The sequence below is a fragment of the Myiozetetes cayanensis genome, unplaced genomic scaffold (genome assembly GCF_022539395.1).
Source record: "Myiozetetes cayanensis isolate MyiCay16 unplaced genomic scaffold, myiCay2020 scf30, whole genome shotgun sequence".
Taxonomy (NCBI): Eukaryota; Metazoa; Chordata; class Aves; order Passeriformes; family Tyrannidae; genus Myiozetetes; species Myiozetetes cayanensis.
The window spans coordinates 2,509,576-2,532,101 of record NW_026087522.1 but is presented as its reverse complement, the minus strand read 5'-3'; the positions used below and the strand labels follow the sequence as shown (position 1 = coordinate 2,532,101).

At 47.6% G+C, this 22,526-nt stretch overlaps 1 protein-coding gene across 4 annotated transcripts in view; it reads right to left on the bottom strand.

Moving 5' to 3' along the window:
- Positions 1-22,526, bottom strand: part of UNC5D (unc-5 netrin receptor D) — a 77,532-nt gene that overhangs the window by 33,127 nt on the left and 21,879 nt on the right. For all 4 annotated transcript variants that reach the window (XM_050326024.1, XM_050326026.1, XM_050326025.1 and 1 more), the window contains exons 2-4: positions 10,812-11,030; positions 5,891-6,034; positions 3,829-3,932 (exon numbers count right to left, since the gene is read on the bottom strand). In XM_050326024.1, coding sequence (XP_050181981.1) covers positions 3,829-3,932; positions 5,891-6,034; positions 10,812-11,030 — 467 coding nt within the window. The remainder of the gene's footprint in view (positions 1-3,828; positions 3,933-5,890; positions 6,035-10,811; positions 11,031-22,526) is intronic.

Below are 22,526 nucleotides of genomic sequence, written 5' to 3'. Positions count from 1 at the left end.
GGCAGGGAGGGGGAATTGCCAGCTGTGCTGAGTGGGAACAACAGAAAAATAACCTGAGAGTCTTCCCTTCTTCAGAGAAGAGCTATTTAAACACAGAATAAGGGGAAAGCATTACACAGAAAGGAGGAGAGCTGAAGATGCTGACACTCAGCACACACACAGGCAGCAACAAGCTTGTCAAGCACTGCAAAAAGGAGGATCTATGTTTTATGCCTTCCCCCACCACCACCCCCAAAAATGAAGAGTTTCAAGAAACTGAGGAGAGCACAGACTGGAGACAACCTATTTAAAGAAAGACTAAAAGGTCAGCTGAGAAGATAAGGGATGCCTGTGTCAGGAAATGCCCTTGAGGAGAGGCACAGGAAAAAAGGAACAAAAGGTCTTATTCTGTATTGTGCTGCACAGAATGGGGCAGTGCCTATAAAAAGATGAGAATGCCACGAACAGGAAGGCAAATCCACCCATCCCAATTGCTGCCTGACCCCTGTGCTGAGGCTCTGGCTGCAGGGGATCGGGGTTTGTGTGACCCCAGGCTGGACCCCACAGCTGCCTCCTTGCAGGACTGGGATGAATGAAGAGGAAAATGCCCACGAACTTGAGAAGCAAACAGAGAGTGCCCTGAGCTCTGTTGGGCACCATCCCCCCAGGTTGTAGGTTAAGGATATGCTCTAAAAATCACCTAAAACCAGTGTGAGGCTTCCCTGGTGCTGAGCCACGGGAGTGCACCAAGAATAACTGCTGGGAACGACGCAGGGCAATCAACCGAACCCGCACGGCCACGACAAGCAAGGCACAGAAAACGGCACATCCAGAGAGCCAGCACGACCCCAGGGAGATAAACATTTCACCTCAATAACACACTGCACTTGTTGGGGCTGTGCAGAGGTTTCTCTGCAGCAGCAGGACGCCGTGGGGAGGGAGGGAGGCAGCTGCCAAGGGAGAGCAGCAGATAACGCGCCGCTGTCACACACAGGGCTCTGAAACCCTCCCTCTGATAGACAGCCTGTCCTTCCCCTCCCAGAGCTCTCCAGAACGCTCCCCAAACCACAGATTGTGTGTGATGGGCAGGGTCAGCCCCTCAGTGCTGAGGAGACACAGACCCTCGTCAGCCGCGAGGCTGAAGATGTTGGGCTCCGGCAAACCCAACGTTCAGCTCCACGTTTTTTGGGGGAAACTCAGCCCTCCCTTCCCTCTCCTCCTCATCCTGCCGATGAAAAGCAGAGCTGCTTCCCCTGGACCAGTCCCAGCCATGCAGTGGGACCCAGAGAGCCCAGCCCAGGTGCCCCCCTGGCAGCACAACCACACCCAGGGGAGGAGGATGCCCGTGGGAGCTCAGCTGGTCCTGGGAGGATCCCCCACTGCTCCCCAGGGCACACACCGAGCCAAAGGAGGCCTCTGCTGCACGCAATTAATAAACATCTCCGTGGGGAGAAGCTGCTGGGGGACTGAGAGCCAGAACTGACTCTTCCCCAGGCCAACTCCACATCAATGGTGAGAGGAATGGCTGTGGTCCCACAGAGCCTGTGCCAGCAGAGACTCTGTTAGATTTGAATCAACACTTGCCACAGCAGGGGATTTTCAGCTGCTCTATTTAAATGCTGAATTTTCTTTTTTATTTCGATGCTTAACTCATAAAAACTGAATTTATTTGGGTTGGGTGCTGATGCCTGCAAGCACAGCTGCTCACCAGCTCTCGCTGCTTGCTATGTAAATGCACGAGAAGAGGATTCAAAACCTTTTTTGTCTGCCCAGCGTCAGGATTTGGGTTTTCTTTCCCTCTTACTGCTGCAGTGATGCACCCAGAGAGCCCCAAACCCCCAGCACCCTCCCAAAGCAGAGCACAGTGGTCTCACGTTCTCATCTCCAGAATTAAAACTCTGCTGTTTGTAATCCCTGGATTGTTTGCTTTCACCGACATGTTATTCAGCTTAAGGAATGTTTACTAAACTGAGCCGTGGGAGCAGAGCAGCCACGGTGCCACAGGAGCTTCCAATTCCTGGCAAACTCACTGATCCAAGCCGAGTTTTAAGCCATATACACTTTAAACTCATTTAAACTACGGATCCAGACCTTAAATCCATGCTCTCCTAACTCACTTCGTACCTCCTGTGTGCAGAAATGAACACATGTGAGCACACTTAATCTGGGTGTTCTCAGAGCTGCTGGTGATGGGATGTGGAAGCCTCACTCCCCCTGAACAGATGGCAGGAACAGACATTTCCTCCCAACAAAACTTCATCCAGAGGAATCCTCTGCAGAGAACCTCCCTGTGAGGTTCTGATCCCGGTCCCTGTGTGATCCCTGTGCCCTCCCTGCTGTCCCACCCCACAAATAACTAACTCAATTAAAGGATTAGCCATGAGAGGGATGGTGGCAAACAGGGAATGGCTTTGGGTTTTGGGCAGATAACATTCCTGACCTTGATGGGACAGTCCAACCCTTCCCAAGGGACTCAGACACACTGGCATGGGAACACAGGAGGGGCTGCAGTCTGCTATCCATTTGTTTCCAGCTCCCATTTCCAGGCCCGTGCCCAGTGTGGATTAAACAAACAAACAACAATCCCAAATTAGCATCTACTTTGCATCTAATGAACCACAAGACGAGCTCCTTTGTCCAGAGTTATTCCAGGCCTTATGTTTTCATCCAGGGCTCCATCCAAACTCTTAATGAAATAAATTCTTGGCTCAGAAGCACGGGTTTGTTGCCAGCACTGGGGCTGAAACCTTCTGCACTTCTCAGCACCCACAGAACAATTCCTGAGGGGGCCTTTGGGGCTGTCTCAGCCATTTCCCATCCCTGTATTTAACAGGGTAGGTTGTTCTTTCACTGGGAGGTACCAGCAGAGTTTATAACCTTGAGCTCGGTGTCCCAGCCCAGAGGCAGGACTGATTTAACCTGGTTTTAGCTTTCTAAAGACACTGAATTATTTCCAGCAGCCTCTTTACCTTGATGGGCCCAGAATTAGCCTGAGCCTTTATGGGAAATGTTATTGGCCAAAGCAAATATGACCTGTTGAGATTTACAGGCTTTATTAGCAGCAATAACAAGTTTACTATCAGCATCAGTATATCAGGGTTTATTGAGAACTCCACCATTTCTAGAAAATGTAGAAAGCAATTAAAATGTCATTTTTCCACTGGATATAATTCTTCCATAGAAGACAGAGCCCCTGTGTAACTAATGACACTATTTTCAGTGACATTTGCTCAACGCTCTCCTCCTTAACTAAAAGACACACATTTCTTTGGAGTTTATTTTTCCTTGCTCCTTTTGTTCCCTCAATTAGAACAAACCCCAGTGATGGTGGAGATAAGGGGCAAAACCAACTTCTGAGCGAACCTATTTGTCTTCCTCAGAAGGTGCTGAAGAGCCTGCAGAGTGCAATTAGAAATACAACATTTTCTTGTTGTTTTTAAAGCCTCTGTAGCAGATTTTTAACCATGGCCCACTTAGAACATCTCCCTGCAAGAACAGCCTGGCCACGGCCATTTTAAGGCATCCCCATTAGTTTCCTGTTAAGATTCGACTCCCATGACAGAAAGCATGTTTAAAGCTAAGCAAAAACCCCCCAAATTGTTACCTGCAGCAGGTTTTCTCTTCTCCAGCAACAATTCATCACAGTATTTTTAGGTCTGCCTTCTCCTTTGTTTTACTTTTCAAGGAGAAAAGCGACCCCTGAGAGAAACGAGCCACAATCTGGTTCGGGTTTTGGAAGCGCAGAACACGAGAAACTGTCTCAAAACCTGGACTTTTCAGCAAACTCTCCAGAGTTTGGGTGAAGAGCTGAGCCCCTTTCTCTCCCCCCCTGCCTGCCCAGGGCCTCACCTCGGCCGCAGGGACCCCCTCGGGGGGTCGGCAGTGCAGGACGATCATCCCCTCGATGGGAACCTCCTTCCCCTGCGGGTCTTGCTCGAAGTTCTTCCGCAGATCTGCAGGATTTAAAGCGGTCACTCACTCAGCAGAACCTCTCCATCACCCCTCCAAAGGGTATTCCTGCCCCGAGAGCCCTGTGCTGGGTTCTCCTTTCCTTGATTCTGTGCTAATGTTGATTTTTTTCCCCCCACACAGATAACCAACATCTTTTCCAGTCCTCTATTTAAAAAGTAATTCGTTAACGGTTGGGCTGCAGCTGTGCCTACAAACGCCTTTATTAGGATGAAAAATGGAGCAAGATCCATCTTCTCATTTTCTCTGCCTTCCCCAGTATCACACAGAAACACTTACCTGCTTTTTCAGAGAAATATTAACAGTGCTGCAACGCTCTGGACTCGATTCACAACTCAAGAATCTTTGGGATTTAAGTGCAAAAGGAAAAAAAAAAGGGAAAGAAAGAAGTTGTTGGTTCCTCCCTGAGCACCCCAGAGGTCCAGCCTGCCCCAGGCTCAGCAGGGAGGTTGTTCCCCACGTACAGGATGACACAGAGCCCCAGGCACTCAGAGCTCTGTTCATTTGGGGGGGTTCCAGGCACCTGCTGCAGCTCTGCCTGGAGCTCTGCCCAGCCCCATCATCTCTGCACTCAGGAATTGCTGCTCTTCCCATAAAAAGCCACGGCTTTCAAGCACAAGTGGCCCCAAAACAGGCAGCAGAGGAGCACAGCTCCCAGCCACCCCCAGAACGTTGCAGGGCTGGGCTGAAGAGCCTCTGGGAGCGGGCAGAGGTTCATGGGATGGGGGGTGGCAGCTGGGGGGGTGCTGTGCACAACTGGTACCACAGTCTGAAATCCCAGGACGGCTCCACCTGCTCCTGCTCGCTCTGAGCTGGACTCAAATTGCCATTTTGTGGGGTTGGGGAATCACAGCACGGAGGAAAGTCAATAAAAATTCAATTCAGATAAAGGCCCTTTGCAGCTCAGCAGTGCAGGGGAATTATTAGCTCAGTGTTATGACAGTTAATGCAGTGAAATAAAAAATTGAATTTACACGTATTTAGACATTCAAACTGAATCAGCCAACAAAAAAAAATTAAAAAAAAAAATCTTCCATTTGTAAAACGGAGGAGTTGTCACATTCTCCTTTTTACTTCCCTCAGATGTTTATTCTGTTTTAGATTCATTAAGAACTGCTGGAACACCACCTGGAAGGAGGTCACCCTTCAGAGTTTCTCACTTGGACCTCCCCAACCTTTTCCTGCTGCCCTCATCCCCTCCCAGGAATCATCTCTCCCAGCCCTCTGCTGGCTGTTGGCTCATTTCCTAGGACTGCAAAGGGAAGAGCTGGGGTGGTGATTTAAAGGAAAAGGGTTTACAGCAGTTTGGGGGGAGCAATTCCCTGAATTCTCTGCTGGCAGCACTGCTGCAAAGATGGGCTTCAGGCTCTGATTCTGTTAGAAAAACATCACAGATCTAATTGCAAGGTCAAAATTGGATGAGGCTCTGAGTAGCTCCACAGCCTCACAGCCACAATTGCATTTGGGTCCTGTCTCTTTTCTGTCCCTCTGGCTATGGGGGCATTTACTGCACTGTCCTTTTCTGCACCTCCCCAGCAGGGACGTGCTGATTGTGAGTTATAAGCCCACACCACCCATCACAGACGTGGGGAACGGAGACAAGGCGAGTCTGGGCACTGAACATCAACTCTGGGGCTAAAGAAGTGGAACGTCACCCACCTTGCCCAGGAGTTATTTCATTATCCTCAGCAGTGGTTCTGTAAATGTCTCCATGAACAGCACTAACATTACTTGTTTCTAACCACTGTGAGCTCAGTCCAGGCAGAGACACCTGAGTTGCCACGAGCTCTGGCTGGGACGAGTTTATTCCTCCTGGGATACTCCCAGGGTGTCCCACAGGGAGTGCTGGCAGGGACAGCAGTACCTGAGGAGGTGGAGGGTGGTGTTTAACCCCACAAGAAGCGTTTCCCCCCCCCGAGCCCCCAGCAGAGCTGGCACTCACAGGCGATGCGCACGGACGCCTTCCTGCTCTTGGAGGTGCCCAGGTGGCTCCAGGCCACGCACTGGCACCAGTAATCCTCTGGGCCGTGGAAATCCTCCACCTGCTGCCTCGTCACGTTGATGAAAACCTCCCGGACCTTCAGCCCTGCGGGGAGAGAGGCACAGGGTGAGCAGGGACGGCGAGTCGGACAAAGTTACCCAAGGCTCTCCCCTTAATTAACAGTCCCATTTTTAATCAAGGAGAAGCTTTAATTACTTTGACAATAATATATTGCCACTAATTAAATTCTGTAAGATGAGTAGCTACGTTGATTACACACCCACTGTGGCCTCTGCAAGCGCAAAACACCTCCCTCAGGAACCTCTTCTCCGGTGCCTTCCTCACCCAGAACGTTCATCTGGAGCTTCACCACACACAATAAAACTCTTCTGATCTGACATCCCCGTGCCCTTGACAACCCTCCTCAAGTACAGGTGAAGTTTAGCACTGTGGCCCTTCAGACCAGCAGCATTTGCTTGCTCCAGACGAAGCCTGATGGTAAATTCAAACCCTCAAGAACCTGACACCTTGTCTTACACACCAGATCTGCAACTACCTCTGTGTGACAACCCTGGGAGGGGAAATACAACCCAAATCTGGGCTCAGGGGCATCAGGAATCATTTGAAAGAGTCAGAGAGACATTAAAAGAAAACAGAAAACATTCATGCCTTGTACTTCCTTCTTTCTCCTCCTCTGCAGTCCCAAGACACTTATTTCCCCTTCACTGGAAATGAAGGAAAGCTCAATCCTAAAGTATTTCATGCCTGTGAAGTTTATAAAGCAGCAAGAATTCTAAGCCTGAACTCCATAAAAATTGGCTTCCACTTAATCTCAGGCATCATTAACAGCTGGGCATTCACTTCTCAAAGGCACTGGGATGCCAGTGTGGCAAACAGGAGAGAGGGGCTGCACTGGGGGTGCCCCAGAGAGGGGCAGGGGTGGTCAGGCAAGCTGAAATACTACACAACAAAGGGGATTTCTCCCTCTTTTCACTCAGCCTGTTTGGCCTCACACCAACACCCAAAGACACGGACAAACCTTCCCCAGCTGTCTCAAGAATCACTTCAGCCACTCAAATATTTATTCCCTCTCTAATAAGCAAACAGAGGTTTCCTGGATGTTTTTGTTTACGTCTGTTTTTTCCCACGTCGATGCTGTTTTTAACAGGACTGTTTACAAACACTCCCGTTTGTTTCCTGACAACAAACCCTCAGCAAACAAACCCAGCCCTTGGGAGCGGCAGCTCTGCCAGAGACCCCTCCCTGCTGACACTGCCAGGAGGATGCACCATTTAACCAGCCCAGCTGCCCTGCCAGAGATAAATCCCTGCATCACAGCGTTTTATGGAGCGATCTGGAAAGGTTTAGGTTTAGACAAGCTACAGTAAGTGCTCCTGGAGAGCATCTGACAGCAGGTCTTCACTGGCTGCAGGTCTGGCATCCCACCACCTGCAGCCCCTGAGGGATCTCAGTCAAAGCTGGGGAACATCAGAGCTCCAGAGCCCCCAAATCCACAATGTCCAACCAGGCCACCACCCACCTACCTAAGGACTTCAGCAAGGGCGTGAAGTGATGAAGAAGTCCTTGACAAAGTGACCTTTCCAGGATGGCCTGACTGCAGCAGGAATCACTCAGCCAGCACTCTGGAGCTGACAAGCCCCTCTGGGCATTTGGGGAAGCAGCAAACAAAGGTCTGAGTGCAGGTTCCTGGTGCCTCCACGCTGACAGTGACAGAATTACTGACACCGACCCAAAAAAAGTCGTCACGCGACGATGAATTTTCGAGAAGCAGGAGCCATTTCCTGGCTCGTGGGCACTGCACATTTCTGGGCAGGCGTCAGTGAATTCAGGCATTTACAGCTCTGGATTTATTAAGGCAGAATATTCTCCAGCCCAGCTCTTCCTCTCATTGACGTGGTGTTTAATTAATCTATAAATCAGCCTGCATTTAATGTGGCAAACAAACAGCCCATGATTTGGGTGGATCAGCGTTCTGAGAACGGGCTAGGTAGGATTTCAGGTCCTTTTAAAGGTCTCCCAGGTTACCCACAGACAAAATAAATGCATCCAAAACAGCAGAATCTCAGAATTCTTGGGGCTGGACGGGGCCTCTGGAGAACATCGAGTCTTTGGGGAAAGTTGTGTTTTGTTTATGGAGAAAGCAGAGCTATTTTCATTTGTTTTAGAAACAACTACAGAAAGCAAACCTATTGGGAAGAGAGGAATATTCTTCATTTATCATCCCCGTATTTCACCACCAAATACATTCACCTCCCCTCTGCATCTTGAGAGACACCAGAAAAATTGTTCCTAGGAAATGACACCGAATGAAAAATCCAAGCAAATAAAACCAGGCACATCATAAACAAGAGCAACATTTTACCTGTGACTTGAATAACTCTAATAAGCACTGCAAGTCCAACCCTTTAAATTATTGTGCAAATTATAACCATCATCTTTTGTTTTACAGTACAGCCGTACAGAATATGAAATTATGGCTGTGGCACTGATATGCTAATGAGCTTTCTGCTCTGCTGGATGGTTTAGCTGCAGATAGACTAATGCTGGCAGCAGATGAATAATTGCTCTCCATGTACTAAACACAACAGAGCTGCAGAGAACTTCAGCATTTGTCAGCTTTATTTGTTTAAATGAGAAAAACACTGACAGCAGTTATTGCTGTAATCCTTTTAGTTATCAGACAAGGAAACTCGAGTTACTCTGGGCAGGTCTGATGCTCTGGCAAAACCAAAACTTGAGGGTTTGGGAAGGCATTCTGAAGTGCACGGGCAGAGCTCAGGCAGGAAAGAGAAAGCAGAAGGAAATTAATCAAATTGTAATTATTATTTTTTTTTTTTATCACAGCAGCATCTCCAAGCTCAAGCTCTGGCTTGATGAGGCAGAGGAGAGAGACACCAAAAGTCCCTGCTCTGCCACGTCCAGGGAATAAACAGGGAAGGCAGATACAGAGCAGCAAATCCACAGCAGAGCCACTCAGAGCAGACCCTTCCAGACATTCCCAGGTGGCAGCACAAGGCACGGCCCAGAACTACAAAAAATTCCTTCCTCTCCTGCTGTCCCTCCATTTCAGGTTCCCAGCACTCTCCTGTGCCTCCCTGAGATATAAAAACAGAACCATGGAAAACTGGACTCTGTTCACCACGATGACAAACCCCACACACACACACACTGTGTGTCCCCCCATCCTCTGTGCAGAGCTGGGGGACACCCATCAGGACACGGTGCCTGCAGGTCCCCCTGCCAGCAGCTCCCTGGCAGGAGTTTACAGAGGTGCCAAGACACGTTTCTTTCATTCAGCACTGCATTTCCCCTTGCTTGGGTTCCTTGTTGCTGTTTTTCACCGCTTCCCCCCAGCATTTTAATCCCATCCAAACAGTGGAAGGATGGAGGGGGACAGATCCTTTTGCTGCAGCGCAACCTCCCCTCAGTGAGGGACCAGAATCCCCCTGCAACCAAAAGCACGGTTTTTGGCACCAATCCCAGTGCAGTTTTTCCAGATGGAGCTCCCCCAGCACACAGAACACTGTGTGTGCTTGGGAACAGACATGTTTATGCCCCAGATTCGACTCCAGGAAGGAGAGCCCTGCCAGGATGCACATTAATTCCAAAAAACCCAGCAGTCTGCTGTTTACTGAAGGCTGAGCTCCAAAATATTCATGGACATGGATCCATCATGGTGAGGGAAGAGCCATGGCTGTCCCTTCAGCCCTGCACGTTGCCTTTACCCACATTTTTGTGTCCTCAAGGACGGTTCAGGCAGTTTTGGGAACTCCCAGACCCTGCACTGCCTGCACCACACCTGTTTTGAGAGACCAACCCTCCATTCCCTGGGCTAAACCCAAACCTGCAACATTCACATGGTCTCCTGGAGGGTGTCCCTGCAGGGGTTGGAACGAGGGGGGCTTTAAGGTCCTTCCAACCCAACCCCTGTCATGGTTCGGCATCCCAACCCCATTTTCTCAGCCTGTGCCTCCACCTCTCAAACCTCAATATTACTGGTATCATCTAAAAAAACCACCCCAATATTACTTTGTTTTATTCTGTTATTAATCCAAGGTTTAGGAAACATAATTGCAGCATTCACAAGCCACGTTCTCATCAGCCATATGGAAGAAAAGCTTTTAGGGACGACACTTCTCCTCTATTGATTCAGCAGTGCCTGCAGAAGTAAAGGTTATGCCTATTAAATTATTTCTGAAAAGGTAGCTGTAAAAATTAAAATTCTTCCAGACTAGCATTTGCAAAAACCTTTGGTATGAGATTTCTTCGGAATATGTCACTTAGAAAGAATGCCAAACACCACTTTAGGAGATGCAACTTCTTTTTAAGTGGCATTTTTGCCTCTAAAAAAAGGAATTTCTTGTATTGCCAGAGAAGATGTTACACACACACACACACACTGCTATTCCAAGGCTGGAGTTGCCTAGCAATCCTGGAATTTCAGGAGAGGAGAAAAGCAATAACAAAACAGAATTGTGAAGTTACAGGCGGCGCAGCATTAAATTGGTTTGCAAAACTTATCAAGATGCTGCTAAATGAGAAAAGATAGAGGGGAGTGATGGGACCTGATCAAATCTGATGATCATTTCCAACCTTCCCATTCTCTTCCCCTCCACACACACTTGCACTCAGTGCATTTCTCCTACTTTGTGTTATTCCCACCCAAACTCCTGCACTGCCTGGGGGGTGAAGGCAAATCCCACTGGTGGTTCTCAGGGCTCAGCCCGACAGGAATTCCACAGGAGCTGATGTCCCCACCTCAAATCCCAGCACTGAAATGCGGAGAACCCCTCCCTGTTCCCTCCAGAACTGCTCCAGCCGTTCCCTGGGTGCTGTCCCCGGTCCCTGCCCCAGCCCTCACCGGTGGCCTCGTCCAGGCTCTCCTCGGACACGTGCTCGTTCTGGTGGACCCACTCCCCGTTGCACTTGAAGAAGATCTGCATGGCTGGCTTGGCCTTGCAGCGCAGCACGATGGGGTTGCTCTTGATGATGTAGGAGTCGTCCGGCTCCTCCATGAAGTGCGGGAGCGTCCCGGGGGCAGAGGGGATGGACTCGGGGAGGGCCTCGCTGTTATCATTGCCTGCAGGGGAAGGAAGGGAAAATACAGATGTTTCTCATGTTTTTTTTTTATTTTTTTATTCACATTTCTCACCCTTTGTGTCATCTCATTTCACCGGTGAAACACCACTTTGGAGGTTTATTTAAAACTAATTTAAAGAGGACTCGGCAGCTGTCAGGTTGCGCTTTGCGAGGACACACACGCAGAATCAAATAATTTAAGTGTAAGAGCTGTCAAGAAAACTGACAGAAAGGAAGCTTCAGAATCGTCAGAAACTGCACCATCACAGTTAACAGTTTTACAGACGGAGAACTGAGGCAGAGGAAGATTAAATGAGTCACCCAGGGTCGCCCAGAAAGACTGTGGAAGAAGGAGACGCTAAACCTCACTCCCTGGAGTGACAGCCCAGTGCCTGAACTACCAGATCTCCCTTCCTGCCACTGAATTTAATTTCCTTCAGACAGCTGCTGCGGGTTTAAGAGGGATCAGTGTTAACCACGGAGAAACACAGATATGAAGAGCTCACTGCAGCCCTGGGACAACCAAGCTGCTGGTTCATTCCCTCCCAGAGGAGATTCTACTCTGCTCCCATTGCCTGCAGCCCCTAAAAAGGGAAAAAGTGGTTTTTACAGGGCCAGAAACTGCAAGGTAGTGAGTGTTCTGAGCCTCACTGTCTGAATTCCAGAAGCCCTGGAATCCAAGCTTTTCCTTCACCAGAACTTCTCATCAAGTCAAACCTGGGAAATTCCCACCGACTTTCAGCAAGGCTGGAATTTATCTCAGTAGTTTGTCATTTTTTTTTTGGAGAAAATTCAGAGAACAGCAACAAAAATAAGTCAGGAGGGATTGATTTGTGAAGGAAGATTAGAAAGCACTGAACACACCCAGTCAAAGGATAAGAGAGGAGGCGTCTGAGCAGATGGAGGAACCCAGGATCAGAGAAGGGAAGAGCTGAGGGCACCAGGGATGTGACTGAACCCAAACAATGAAATAAAGTCAGATGAGAGGTAAGTTATGAAGTGAGTCTAAAAGCCTTTCCAGGTCTAGTGGATGGCAGAATAATGAGAACATACTTTGTCTTTATTTCCATTAAAGCCAGGTCCCTGTCCCTCAGCACTCCGGGTTTCTGTGTGTGCAAACACTCTGAGGGTGTGCTGGGAAACCACAATGACTTTCAAACGAGGCCAGTGGTTTAAACCACGTTCTCAGTGTAGTTTATGGAATATTATCACAAGTTTTAGTGTTTTACTTCAGAACATTTATGCCAATTTCCATCTTGTCAATCTGCAGTAATGCTGCGTCCCTGCAGGCTTTATTAAATCTGTGCTTTAGAGGAAATAATAATAAAAAAAATGTCATTATAAGATTTTTGGAGAGGCTTGGAAATCCCACACTGCCATCAAGGCTCACAGTGTTTCAGGAGGGTGTGGGGGGAGAACTGCAGGCAATTCCAGGAGGATCACTCAGCTGGAGAACTCGGAATGACCCCGCGCCATTCCACTGAATTTGCTATTTAGGGCAGGACACCGAGGATGAAATCCCAGCCCCACTGAAACTCAGGGCACTGCATTTAATGATCTGCCTGCTGCTGGGTTGTTCTGGGCTGGGGAAGCGGCTCCTTCCCCAGGAAAAGCTTTCACATCACGAGGTCAGCCAAGGTGCCTCTTTTCACTGAAATGGAACTCCATTAAGTGCCCTTGAAAACCAAACTAGTGCAGGTCCCAGCACACACAGGGAGAAATGACTCTCTGTCCCCAACAAACAGACAGATATTACTGTATTCTGCTCCAGGGTCAAGTCCTAAAACACGTAATTATAAGGCTATTACTGATGTTCCATAAATGCACATTCCCAGATAAATAACATTTCCTCTCAGGTAACTGCAGGGGCTGCTGAGCAAAGCAAAGCCTCTCCCAAAGTGCACTTAACACCTGGAATTTTAACTTAATGCCTCTTCCTTTTGTGCATCATCTTTCTCGTACCCCAACTTGTGTTCAGATTCACCTGAAAGCATCTGGAACGTTCCAAGGGGTCTGACTGCACATCCCTGAGGTTTTTTTCCTGTCTAACCCTCAGTTTTCAGCGTTCAGGCCGTTCAGAGCTATAGAAAAAGGGCTCTTTTTCTATAGGGAATGACAGAAGAGCAGCCCCTGAAACACAATTCTTGTGGTTTTCATTCCTGGGAAATTACCTTTCAGGAAGTGCTTTGTGCTTTATGCTCTGCACACGGGGCCAGCAGGGACTTTAAATCTTTTTATGGCAATCACAGAAACAAAAAAGAAAGGAAGGGGGAGGGAAAAAGTTCAGAACAAACATTAAATTCTTCTATGAAATAAATAACCTGCTGCTGTCAGACCACATTAGAAAACGTGGACAGCAGCAGACATGGGTGATTCAGTATTTCACAACTGATTAGGGTATAATTTAAATGTTAAAGTGACATTTTAAAACAATGAAGAACTGAGTTCTAAACATCTTTTTTTTTTTTTCTTCCGAGTTAGAAATTGTTTAGAATAAATAAGTAGCATTATTCTTTCTATATTAAAAAAGAAAAAAAAAAAAGTGTCCCAAGCAAGCCACGTAACTCGTAATAAATGTAACAATAATATTGTGCAAAGGCTTTTCCCAGGTGGGAACATCCCAACCCCTCCTTTGGACAGGCCCACTCGTGAGCTGAAATACACCTGAAGATGACCAGCATTCCAGACACTCACATTCTTCCCTCTCCATGGATCTGAGGCTGCTGATTCCCGTGGAACCCCCCCAAAATAATGCCAAATACCCTCTGCACGTGTGCTCAGTTTTACAGGGAAGTGAGAATGGAAAAAAAAAAATCCACATTGCAGAATCCAGCTCTGCCTTCAGGAATGCATTTTAATGCCTCTGCCACCCAATAACACAGTGCTTTTTTTCCTGCATGTACCCTACAAGGAGGAACCACCTCCCCTGCTGTTAAACCCCCTGTCTGTGCCTCTGGGGAAGCTGAAGAGAGATGGACCCTCCCAACTCCTCCTGCTGCACTGGCAGGGCTGGAAACCACGCCAGCCTCAGTCAACCCAGCACTCACAAGGGCAGGAGTAAAAGGGAGCACTGGAGGGAAATCAGGGATTGGGTAAAACCACAGCACCCAACGTGCTCCTTTCTCTATTTCACATCTTTGTCAGGGCCTCCCAAACTTCCAGCACGTGCTGAAAGTCACAAGTGCTGCAGATACATCTCAGCAAGCCAACCTCTGATATCAATGTCTTTGCTTCACCAGCCCCTCTTGCTTCCCATGGATATAAAGGATAAACTTCCAGCAGCTGCACCATAATCCTTCTCATCAAATATTTGGGCGACAGGTGGAAAATTGTTCTGCCAGCTGAGGAAGACAAAATCCATCCCTCCTGGCAATTTTCTGCAGTGAAAACTCCAAAAAAATGAATGTGCAATAAGTTGTGGCAGCAAATCTGGAATATTATCACACAAAGGCAGTGTGCTCAGAATCTTCAGCTGCAAACTCACCCTCCTTATCTGAATTTTTAAAGCACCTCCCTCCTCCTCCCGCGGGCACGGGATGAGATGCGGAGCTGGAGGCTGCCACTTCAGACTCTTTAGTTCCACACCTGGGCTCTCTTCCCGTTTGGCTTTGCTCTGAAATGCACTGGGGCTGCTTGGATCACCCTTTTGGGTTTGTTTTTTTTTTGGTTTTTTGCAGGAGCAGGGAAGTCTGACACCAAATCCGGGGAGCAGGAGGGTGACAGTCCCTCAGTGCCACGGAGCACACACGGGGTCCCTCAACCCTCCCTGAGCAGAAAAGCTGTTTGCCCCCAAAACATTCTGATTTCTTGTGGTTTTTCCCACACAAACCCTTTCCCCCCCAATTTTTCACTGAAGAGCAGCATCAACATTACCATCCAAATCCCTCCACTCCCAAAATCCACTGGACAAGGACCCCGAGACACCAACAAAGTGTGGCTGTGCCTGTTGCTTCAGACACACAGAAGGATTTTTATTCCAACACAAGCAAGGCCATTTTCTCAGCCTTCATTTATTCCACCTGCAGCTCACAGCCCTCCTCCAGGCCCTGCTCACACAGCAGCACCGTCCACCTTGCACGTTCACTCCTACCAGGTGGGATGAAGTTTGAAAGCATCACAACCTTTCATCCACAGATTCCAGCCTTAATTCCTCTTGGTCAAAAGCAAAAAAAAAAAAAAGCACTTCTGCAGCTCTTTGCAGGGCTGCACTTCCAGCTCCACGGAATTCAGAAAAGGAACTTGCCACCAACCGCTCTGTCAATGGGATATAGGAGGGGAGGGCATTTATTTTCCCCAATGAGGATTAATATGTTCATAAAGCATTCCTGGTCTGTTCTGTGCCAACAGAGATGAATGTGTATCCCATTGTAATCCCTTATGTATTCTAAATTTATTTATATCTAAGTTATACATATTTATAAAAATGATATATTACATTTATTAAATATTAAGTGGGCTACAAACTTGAAGAATCTTTCGTACGTTCATGCATTTATTTAACATCTAGATTTTTTTTTTTCTTTCAGCAGTGTGCAAGCAATATAAATCTTTAAAGGGAAAAAAAAGATCCTCCAGCATTCTAAACAGATGGATCTGCAACCAAAAAAGTTTTCCAGCCTGTGTGAGGACTATGAAACTTCTTCTGCCCTGCACAGTAACCTTGGTGCCACTCAAACTCCAGTACCAGTCACTGTCAGGAGGAAATTACGGAGGGGAGAGCAGTGATGTGGTGCTCGTGTCTGAGCAGGCAGGAGGACAACTCCAAATACAAAAGGAACTTCCCCTCCCACATGCCCTCTTTTTTTAGCCACGTTTTTTTAGCCAGTTACCACACACCGGAAGGTGGAACAAACCATGAGTCACTGCCCTTCCCTGGGCTCGTTGAAAGGTCTCGTTTCAGAAAGCACAAAGGAAATTTAGAACCATGGGATGCCCTGGGATCAGGTGAAAGCCCTGGCAAGGAGCAGAGGGAAGGGGAGGTTGTGTCTCTTCCCTCCCAAGGTACCAAGAGCTCCCTCAGCTCCTCCTGCACAGCCCAAAGCTCCCCAGCCCCTGACCTGAGTCAGTGCAGCCTTTGGGGATGGGCTGACTTCTTGTGGCACTCCCCAAAAACACCCTGAACTACTCCTCCCAAAGAAGAAGCAGAGCAATTCTGCTCAGAAGGAATAATAATAATGAATTAATAACAATAAATCCCCTAGGGCAGAGCACAGCCTGCAGGGCTCAGTGTTCACTTGTTCCCTGCCAAAGTCACCCTTCTGGTTCCCCGGTCACTGCCACAAAATAACGAGTTCCTGGTGCTGACAAACACAACTTCCAGAGGAAATGGATGAACAGGAGAAGAAGGGGACTCCCTAAATTAACTGGTACTCCACTGCAAACGTTCTGTTCCACTAATGCTGTTGATCCCTGCCGTGCTCACTGAACACAGTGTTGTGTCTGTGATGAGACCCTGGGTTCACTTAATCTTAATTACTGAGACAGCGATCTGGAAATGCTCATTTGGGGGGAAAAAAAAAAAAACCAAAACAACCCATCAGCTAAGAGAGAAATACAGTTTCATTTCTTCTGGATTAAAGTGAGAAAGCAAGCTCTAAAAATGCGCCCTTTGTTTTAATGCTGAGAGTTTGAGAGCACTGCAGTAATATATACATATATTGAAACACAATTTAGGGACACCCAGCGTGATTTTCATCTACTGAGTCTTAAATCCCTGATGATCTAATTAAAATTGGACTAAAGAATGCTGCAGTTATTTCTGCTCCTTCAGGTAACTCAAATTTCATAAGAAAATAGGTGCCATTAGGTGTTAATAGACATCATTTTAACTGTAATGTACAGTGCTCAGTTGAGATGTGAGTTCAGGGCTTTGGGTTCCACAGCACCTTTGTGCTTCCACATTCCAGGATGGGCCTGGCTGCTCTCTCTGTACTTTTTACAGGTGTTCAGCTACAAATATTTAATGGAACAGACACGTGACCCCCAAGCAATTAAAACTGAGGTAGTAAAGCACTGTAGCACTGTAATGTTATTTACAGAGGCCTGTGGGGCATTTCAATTTATTTGTGTTACTGTAGTTCTCAGAAGCTGTTTTCTGCACTTAGAACATAACAAGATTTCTGTAGTGCCCTCCAGTTAATTGTTTGAATAACTAAATATTTTGCAACTCTTGTTCCATTCTCCTTGTTCCAATCAGATGTTTTTTGCTAAACCCTGGAAGAATTTAAGTGAAGGTTTCCTACATGAAATGAGAGAGAGTAAAAGCCTTCTCAGCTCAGAGCTCTGTGCTCAGCCAGTGCAGCACCCCCTGCCAACCACACAATCATCTCCCATTCACTTGTTTACCAATTTCTCAGCTTATTCCCCCCATTATTCCCCCTGACAGTGAATCAGAATCCCGGGGTGGCAACACTCATCTGTGCTCCTGCCAGAGCTGGAACCACCTCAGCTTTCTTCAGCCTCTGCTACCTGGCACCCACTGTCCTAAACGTGAACTCAAACTGCCTGTTTACTCAGCCACCCGTGGGGGGGAACAAAAGAATCCCAAAAACAAAGGAAAAGGGGAAAAACAACCCCCCCCAAAAATAAAAAAAATCCACTTGGAAACCACTCTCCCGCAAGAGCCTCCCACGCCCAACGCCCCTACAGCTGACAGTTTTGTGCAGCACAAAGATTAATAATTTTCAAAACCTGACATTTTCCATCTGAATCACAAGCTACTTTTTTTTTTGTGAAAAAATCTTTTTCCATATCCTGCTCCACACACGCTGCTTCTCAACACAAGAAGGGCATTTTAGGCTTCTGGCTGCTTTTGTCATGTTAAAGACCAGGCAGAGTTACAGCTGTTGGGCTCTGCAGGGAGTTGCTCGTGCTGCAAACACGCACTTTTTTGGGGGAGAAGCTGGAAATCTGGGTTTCAGTGGAGCCTCCATTTACGTGTCTCAGCCACATCCCCTCGGACTGACACCATTCCACTGGCAATACACACCTTGGAGCACTAAAACCTCACCCAGCCTCTCCCCTTCCTCCCCTCTCCAGGGACAGAAAGCTCTCAGGGTCACAGCTCCCCCTTGCACATTTTTTTTACAAATTTTTTTTACAAATTTTAAGAGTTTCTCCAGATTTGTACAGCCCTGCTGCCGACACAAGCTCTGGGACCTCGACCATTTACTGACGGGGAGAATTCCTGCATTTCTGGGTAAGGGAGCACGAGCCCCCTTCATTTCAGCATTTCAGAGAGTGCCAGCACACACCTCATTTATCCTCTAAGCAAGACTGGAAGAAACTTTGGAGGGGAGATTTGGGGTTGATTTCTAAAGGAGCATTTCTGCTTTTTATTTGAATTCTGTGAAATTAGACCTTCACCTGCTACTGCTTGACTAACAGCCCACATTTCTGTGCTGCATGAGAAAAGGAACACTGTGCCCCAACCAGTTTTTCCCAACAGGGAAGGCAGGCACAGAGCAGAGATTTTCCTCAGGCCTTGGCCAGGACTGCATCTCCTGCAAAGAACAACGGAGTCCCTTCAGATTCCAATCCACGGTTCAATTTTCCTACACGACACCTCTTGTCCTATAACACAACACATTACATTCTTTGTAACTCACCCTAAAATTGCTGGTAATTTTTATGCTGGATGAGCCAAATGAGTGAATCAACAAAGCCCCCATTTTCCAGGGGTTTTGGTGCCATTAGGAGCGGGACCATTTCAATTTTGAAGCAGAGGCAGCTTGATGGCTTGAGGGGCAGCTCTGTGTAATTCAGGCTGCAGGCTCAAGTAGTGGCTGGATCAAGAATGGGTCAGAAATGCAGACTCTGGGACTGGATTCTGTGTGTTTTTATATAACCCAGAGCTGGAAACCTGCTGATAAACTGCCCTGCTCGTGCCTGGCAGGGTGTGGAAGGGGGTGAGCAGCCACCTCTCACAGCTCAGGAGCCGCTCTCAAAACCAAAAGGCAGCAATAACATCCCACAACACTCCCATTTTTTTCCCCCCACCAGCACGTCAGATTTTATGGAGTATGACATTAAAATCCATCTCCTTCAAGCTCCCCAAACATGATATTTAAGTTGGGTTTCTCAGTGTTAAGAGCGGTGGTGCTTTATTAGCTGCAATAACTGTCAGCTCTCACTTAGGGAAGTGATGGATGAGGCACCAATCCCTCTGGCAGCTGCTCCCAGGCCAGCCCAGCCCCGCTGGGCTTTCCCATGCCCCCTGCCCAGCCCTGCCCTGGCAGGCAGAGCTGGTGAGGGACACAACAGGATGTTCATCCAACAATTTTCCCCCGATTCCCTCACCCCCCATGTAAAGCAGCCAGCACGTGTTTATGCCCTGTAACGCTGTATTTCCACTCAAGCACTGATTACCCACTGACCTCTAATTGTCAGTTTGCTGCTGCACCTCTCAGGAAGCAGCAGCACAGCCCCCTCCAGGTGAGGCTGGGTTGGTTTCTCCACCAGCACCAAAACACTCCGTGTCTAGAACCTTCTCTCCCTGGTACTGTGTGAACAGATAAAAATAAATCCCACCCGATGACAGTGAGGCAGCATTAAGTTTCCAATTTAGCACAGAACAGCTCTCAGACTGCTTTTAAAAAGTCAATGAGATTTAAGCACATGCTTGACTTGCAACTTATGCTTAACTCTTTTGCCAAGTCTAGTTAATCTGAGGAACTGCATCCCATGAGTGAGGGATGACCTGACCTCCCCAAAGCTGGTGCCAGCTGATGACAGGGTATTTAACTCTTAAACAGGGTTTTATTCAGATACCTGAATGAGAGTTTGAGTCAATATCATCCCTCTGTTCACACACACTCGGGATCAGCAGCATGGAAAACTACACTGGTGGAGCAGACTCCCTGCAACTTGTCTGTGCTGGAACACTTGGGAGTCTTAGTGCTTCCCAGCCTGATCCCACTGATCTACATCACAGGGAACAAAGTGAAACACAGCACAACATATATACAAATGCAGTGTATGATACTCAGTATATTCAAAAAGACAAATTCCTCTAACAAAAAGGGTGGCAAATCCATTCTGGTGCTCAAAACCCTCAGCATTTTGTCACGCACACGGAAGCAGCTCTGCGAGATCAACAAGCACTCACATGTTTCATGTTGGGAACTGAGAACATAAAGGAGTTATGCTGATGACAATCTTTTTTATTAATAATGTACAAAGCCTTTCCTCATCATCTTAGATGGCCTGTCAGAGACAAAGGCATTTTCAGCCTTTTTTTGAGCAGAACAAAGCGTAGAGGTTTTCATCTTCCCTCCCAAATGCCAACTGATCCTAAAAAGTCTCGCAAACGCTGCTGATGCCTCACCTTTAATAAAGGCTGTTGAACAGAAATACCTCAGCACAGATACATGACTCACTGAGCCAAGCCATGGGAGATGAGCTGACAGCTGATCCCCCCCCGTGTGCTGCTTGCACCCATCATCCCTCCCCTGCCACCTGCCCAAACCCTGCTCCCCACCTGCCTTCCAAGGAAACCACTGCAGTGGCACTTCCCCAGCCTCAAAACATGCTCCCCTCCCCACTCAGCTGTCCCTCCCAGTGCCCCATGAACAATAATCCTTCTCCCATCTGTGGATGATACAAATCACTTGTTCCTTCCCTGCTGCCTGAGTCACCCTCCCCCTGGAGTTACCACCCCGTGGTTATCGCCCCACTGAGGGAGAAGCCCTTTTGTTCCAAGACTTGGGGATTTATTTGTCAAGCCTGACAGCTCTGATCTAGTCTTTGCAATGAACTTCAGTGCCTGAAAAGGAATTTAAGCAGTCACGAGCTGCAGGGAGTAGCCAAAGTCACGGCAAAGTTTGGTATTTGAAGGGAGGGGGAGGTAAACAATATATAGATAAAAATCTGCATTTCCATAAAAAACAACAACAACAACAACAACAAAGACTCAGTAAAAAGGCCTGACAGAGTTGTGGAACAGTGCAGTGATAGATCTCACATCTGCTTAACACATGATTTATAGGTATTTCAGAATATACACCCGTCCCAATTCCATCCAGACATCTTTCATTCTGGATCTTGAACAACCAACAGGTACAAATAAGACACATTTAGTGTGAAAATAAGATGGTCTTTGCTCTTGCCCACGTGTTCAAGGAGTGGTGTTTACCTCAGGCTGCCCTTAAACACGTGAGTTTGGAAAATAAATATGATTAACCTTATCACATCCTCCCAGGGCAGTGTTATGACACATTTTGAGTCAGAAAACTCGGTCTTGTGTGTAAGCTGTGGGCACAGCCACCACCACCATGATCTCAACAAGACCTCATAAACCAAGCTGATTAGATTGTCAAGGTGTGTATCCACAGGAGTGTCACACACTCTGACCCAGCCTGTGGGTACCAGCTGGTTGTGTGCCTGGGTACACAACCACCCATCACAGACCCACAGCAGTTACAGCCCAGGCCCCCCCCCACCTTTGGTGGGAAGTTTCAGATCTTATTTAAGTCAGGAACTGAACACCCAGATCTCGTTATTACCCCCAGGCAGGCCCATGGATTTACACACACCCACAACTGGCTCCAACACCGGGCATTAAATCCGAGCTGTGCCAGGAGCCCGTCAGGAGCCAGCCCAGCCCCGGAGCAGCACAGGGGGAGAGGAGCTGCCAGGACTCTGTGCCTCTCAACCTGGCCCCTCTCCAACCACACCAAAAGCTGTTTTGTCAATGCAAGGAGAATAAATCAGAGGAGATGTATTTCACCTCTGCGAAAGCCAAGCAATCAGCTCATCCATCATCTCCCATCAGCGGGAACTTTAGGAAACAGGAGCAGAACAGGAGTCGATAAAATATGCTTAAATACCACCCAGGCCTCTCCTTGCTGTGCTTTTAATTTGGTAAATAAATGCCTTCCTTTGGGAACACACCCCGGAGTCCTTCCCAGACGTGGATTAAGTGCTCCGTGAGCAGTGCCTGGTGAATGGATCTCCCTGTAATGGCCTCAGACACTCAGCCTAAATCTCCCTGCTGCTTAATTTCCGACATTAAAAGGTGCATGTGGGGGTAAGAAAACTCGGGGAGTTAAAAATACAACCCTTTTTATGGTTTTATTTAATCTGTTAACTACACAAACAAGGGATGTGTGTCTTGCAGGCGAGGAGCAGCAGTGTAATAATAACCAGGAAATCTGGTAGAATACACTGTTAATTAGGCTGAGTTTGGCCCCAAAAGGCACATTCTGTCTCTTTTTTGAGGGCTAATTAAGAATAATATCGAAGGGGGGAAAAAAAAAATCCCCACGGAATCCCCACGTATGAATTAAGCAGGTTGGGCAAGAAAAGGGGCTTCTGCTGCAGAGTTCTTACACGACTGGGAGGATTTTCCATTCTGGTCATCTCTTTATCGATCTGGCTTTTAAGTAATGCACACTAGATGGTGAATATTTAATAAGTTTTTCTTGTGGTGATATAAAATCCAGGAGGAGGAAGCAGAGAAGCCCAGAAATTGAAATGGAAAGAGGTAAAGAAAAAATTC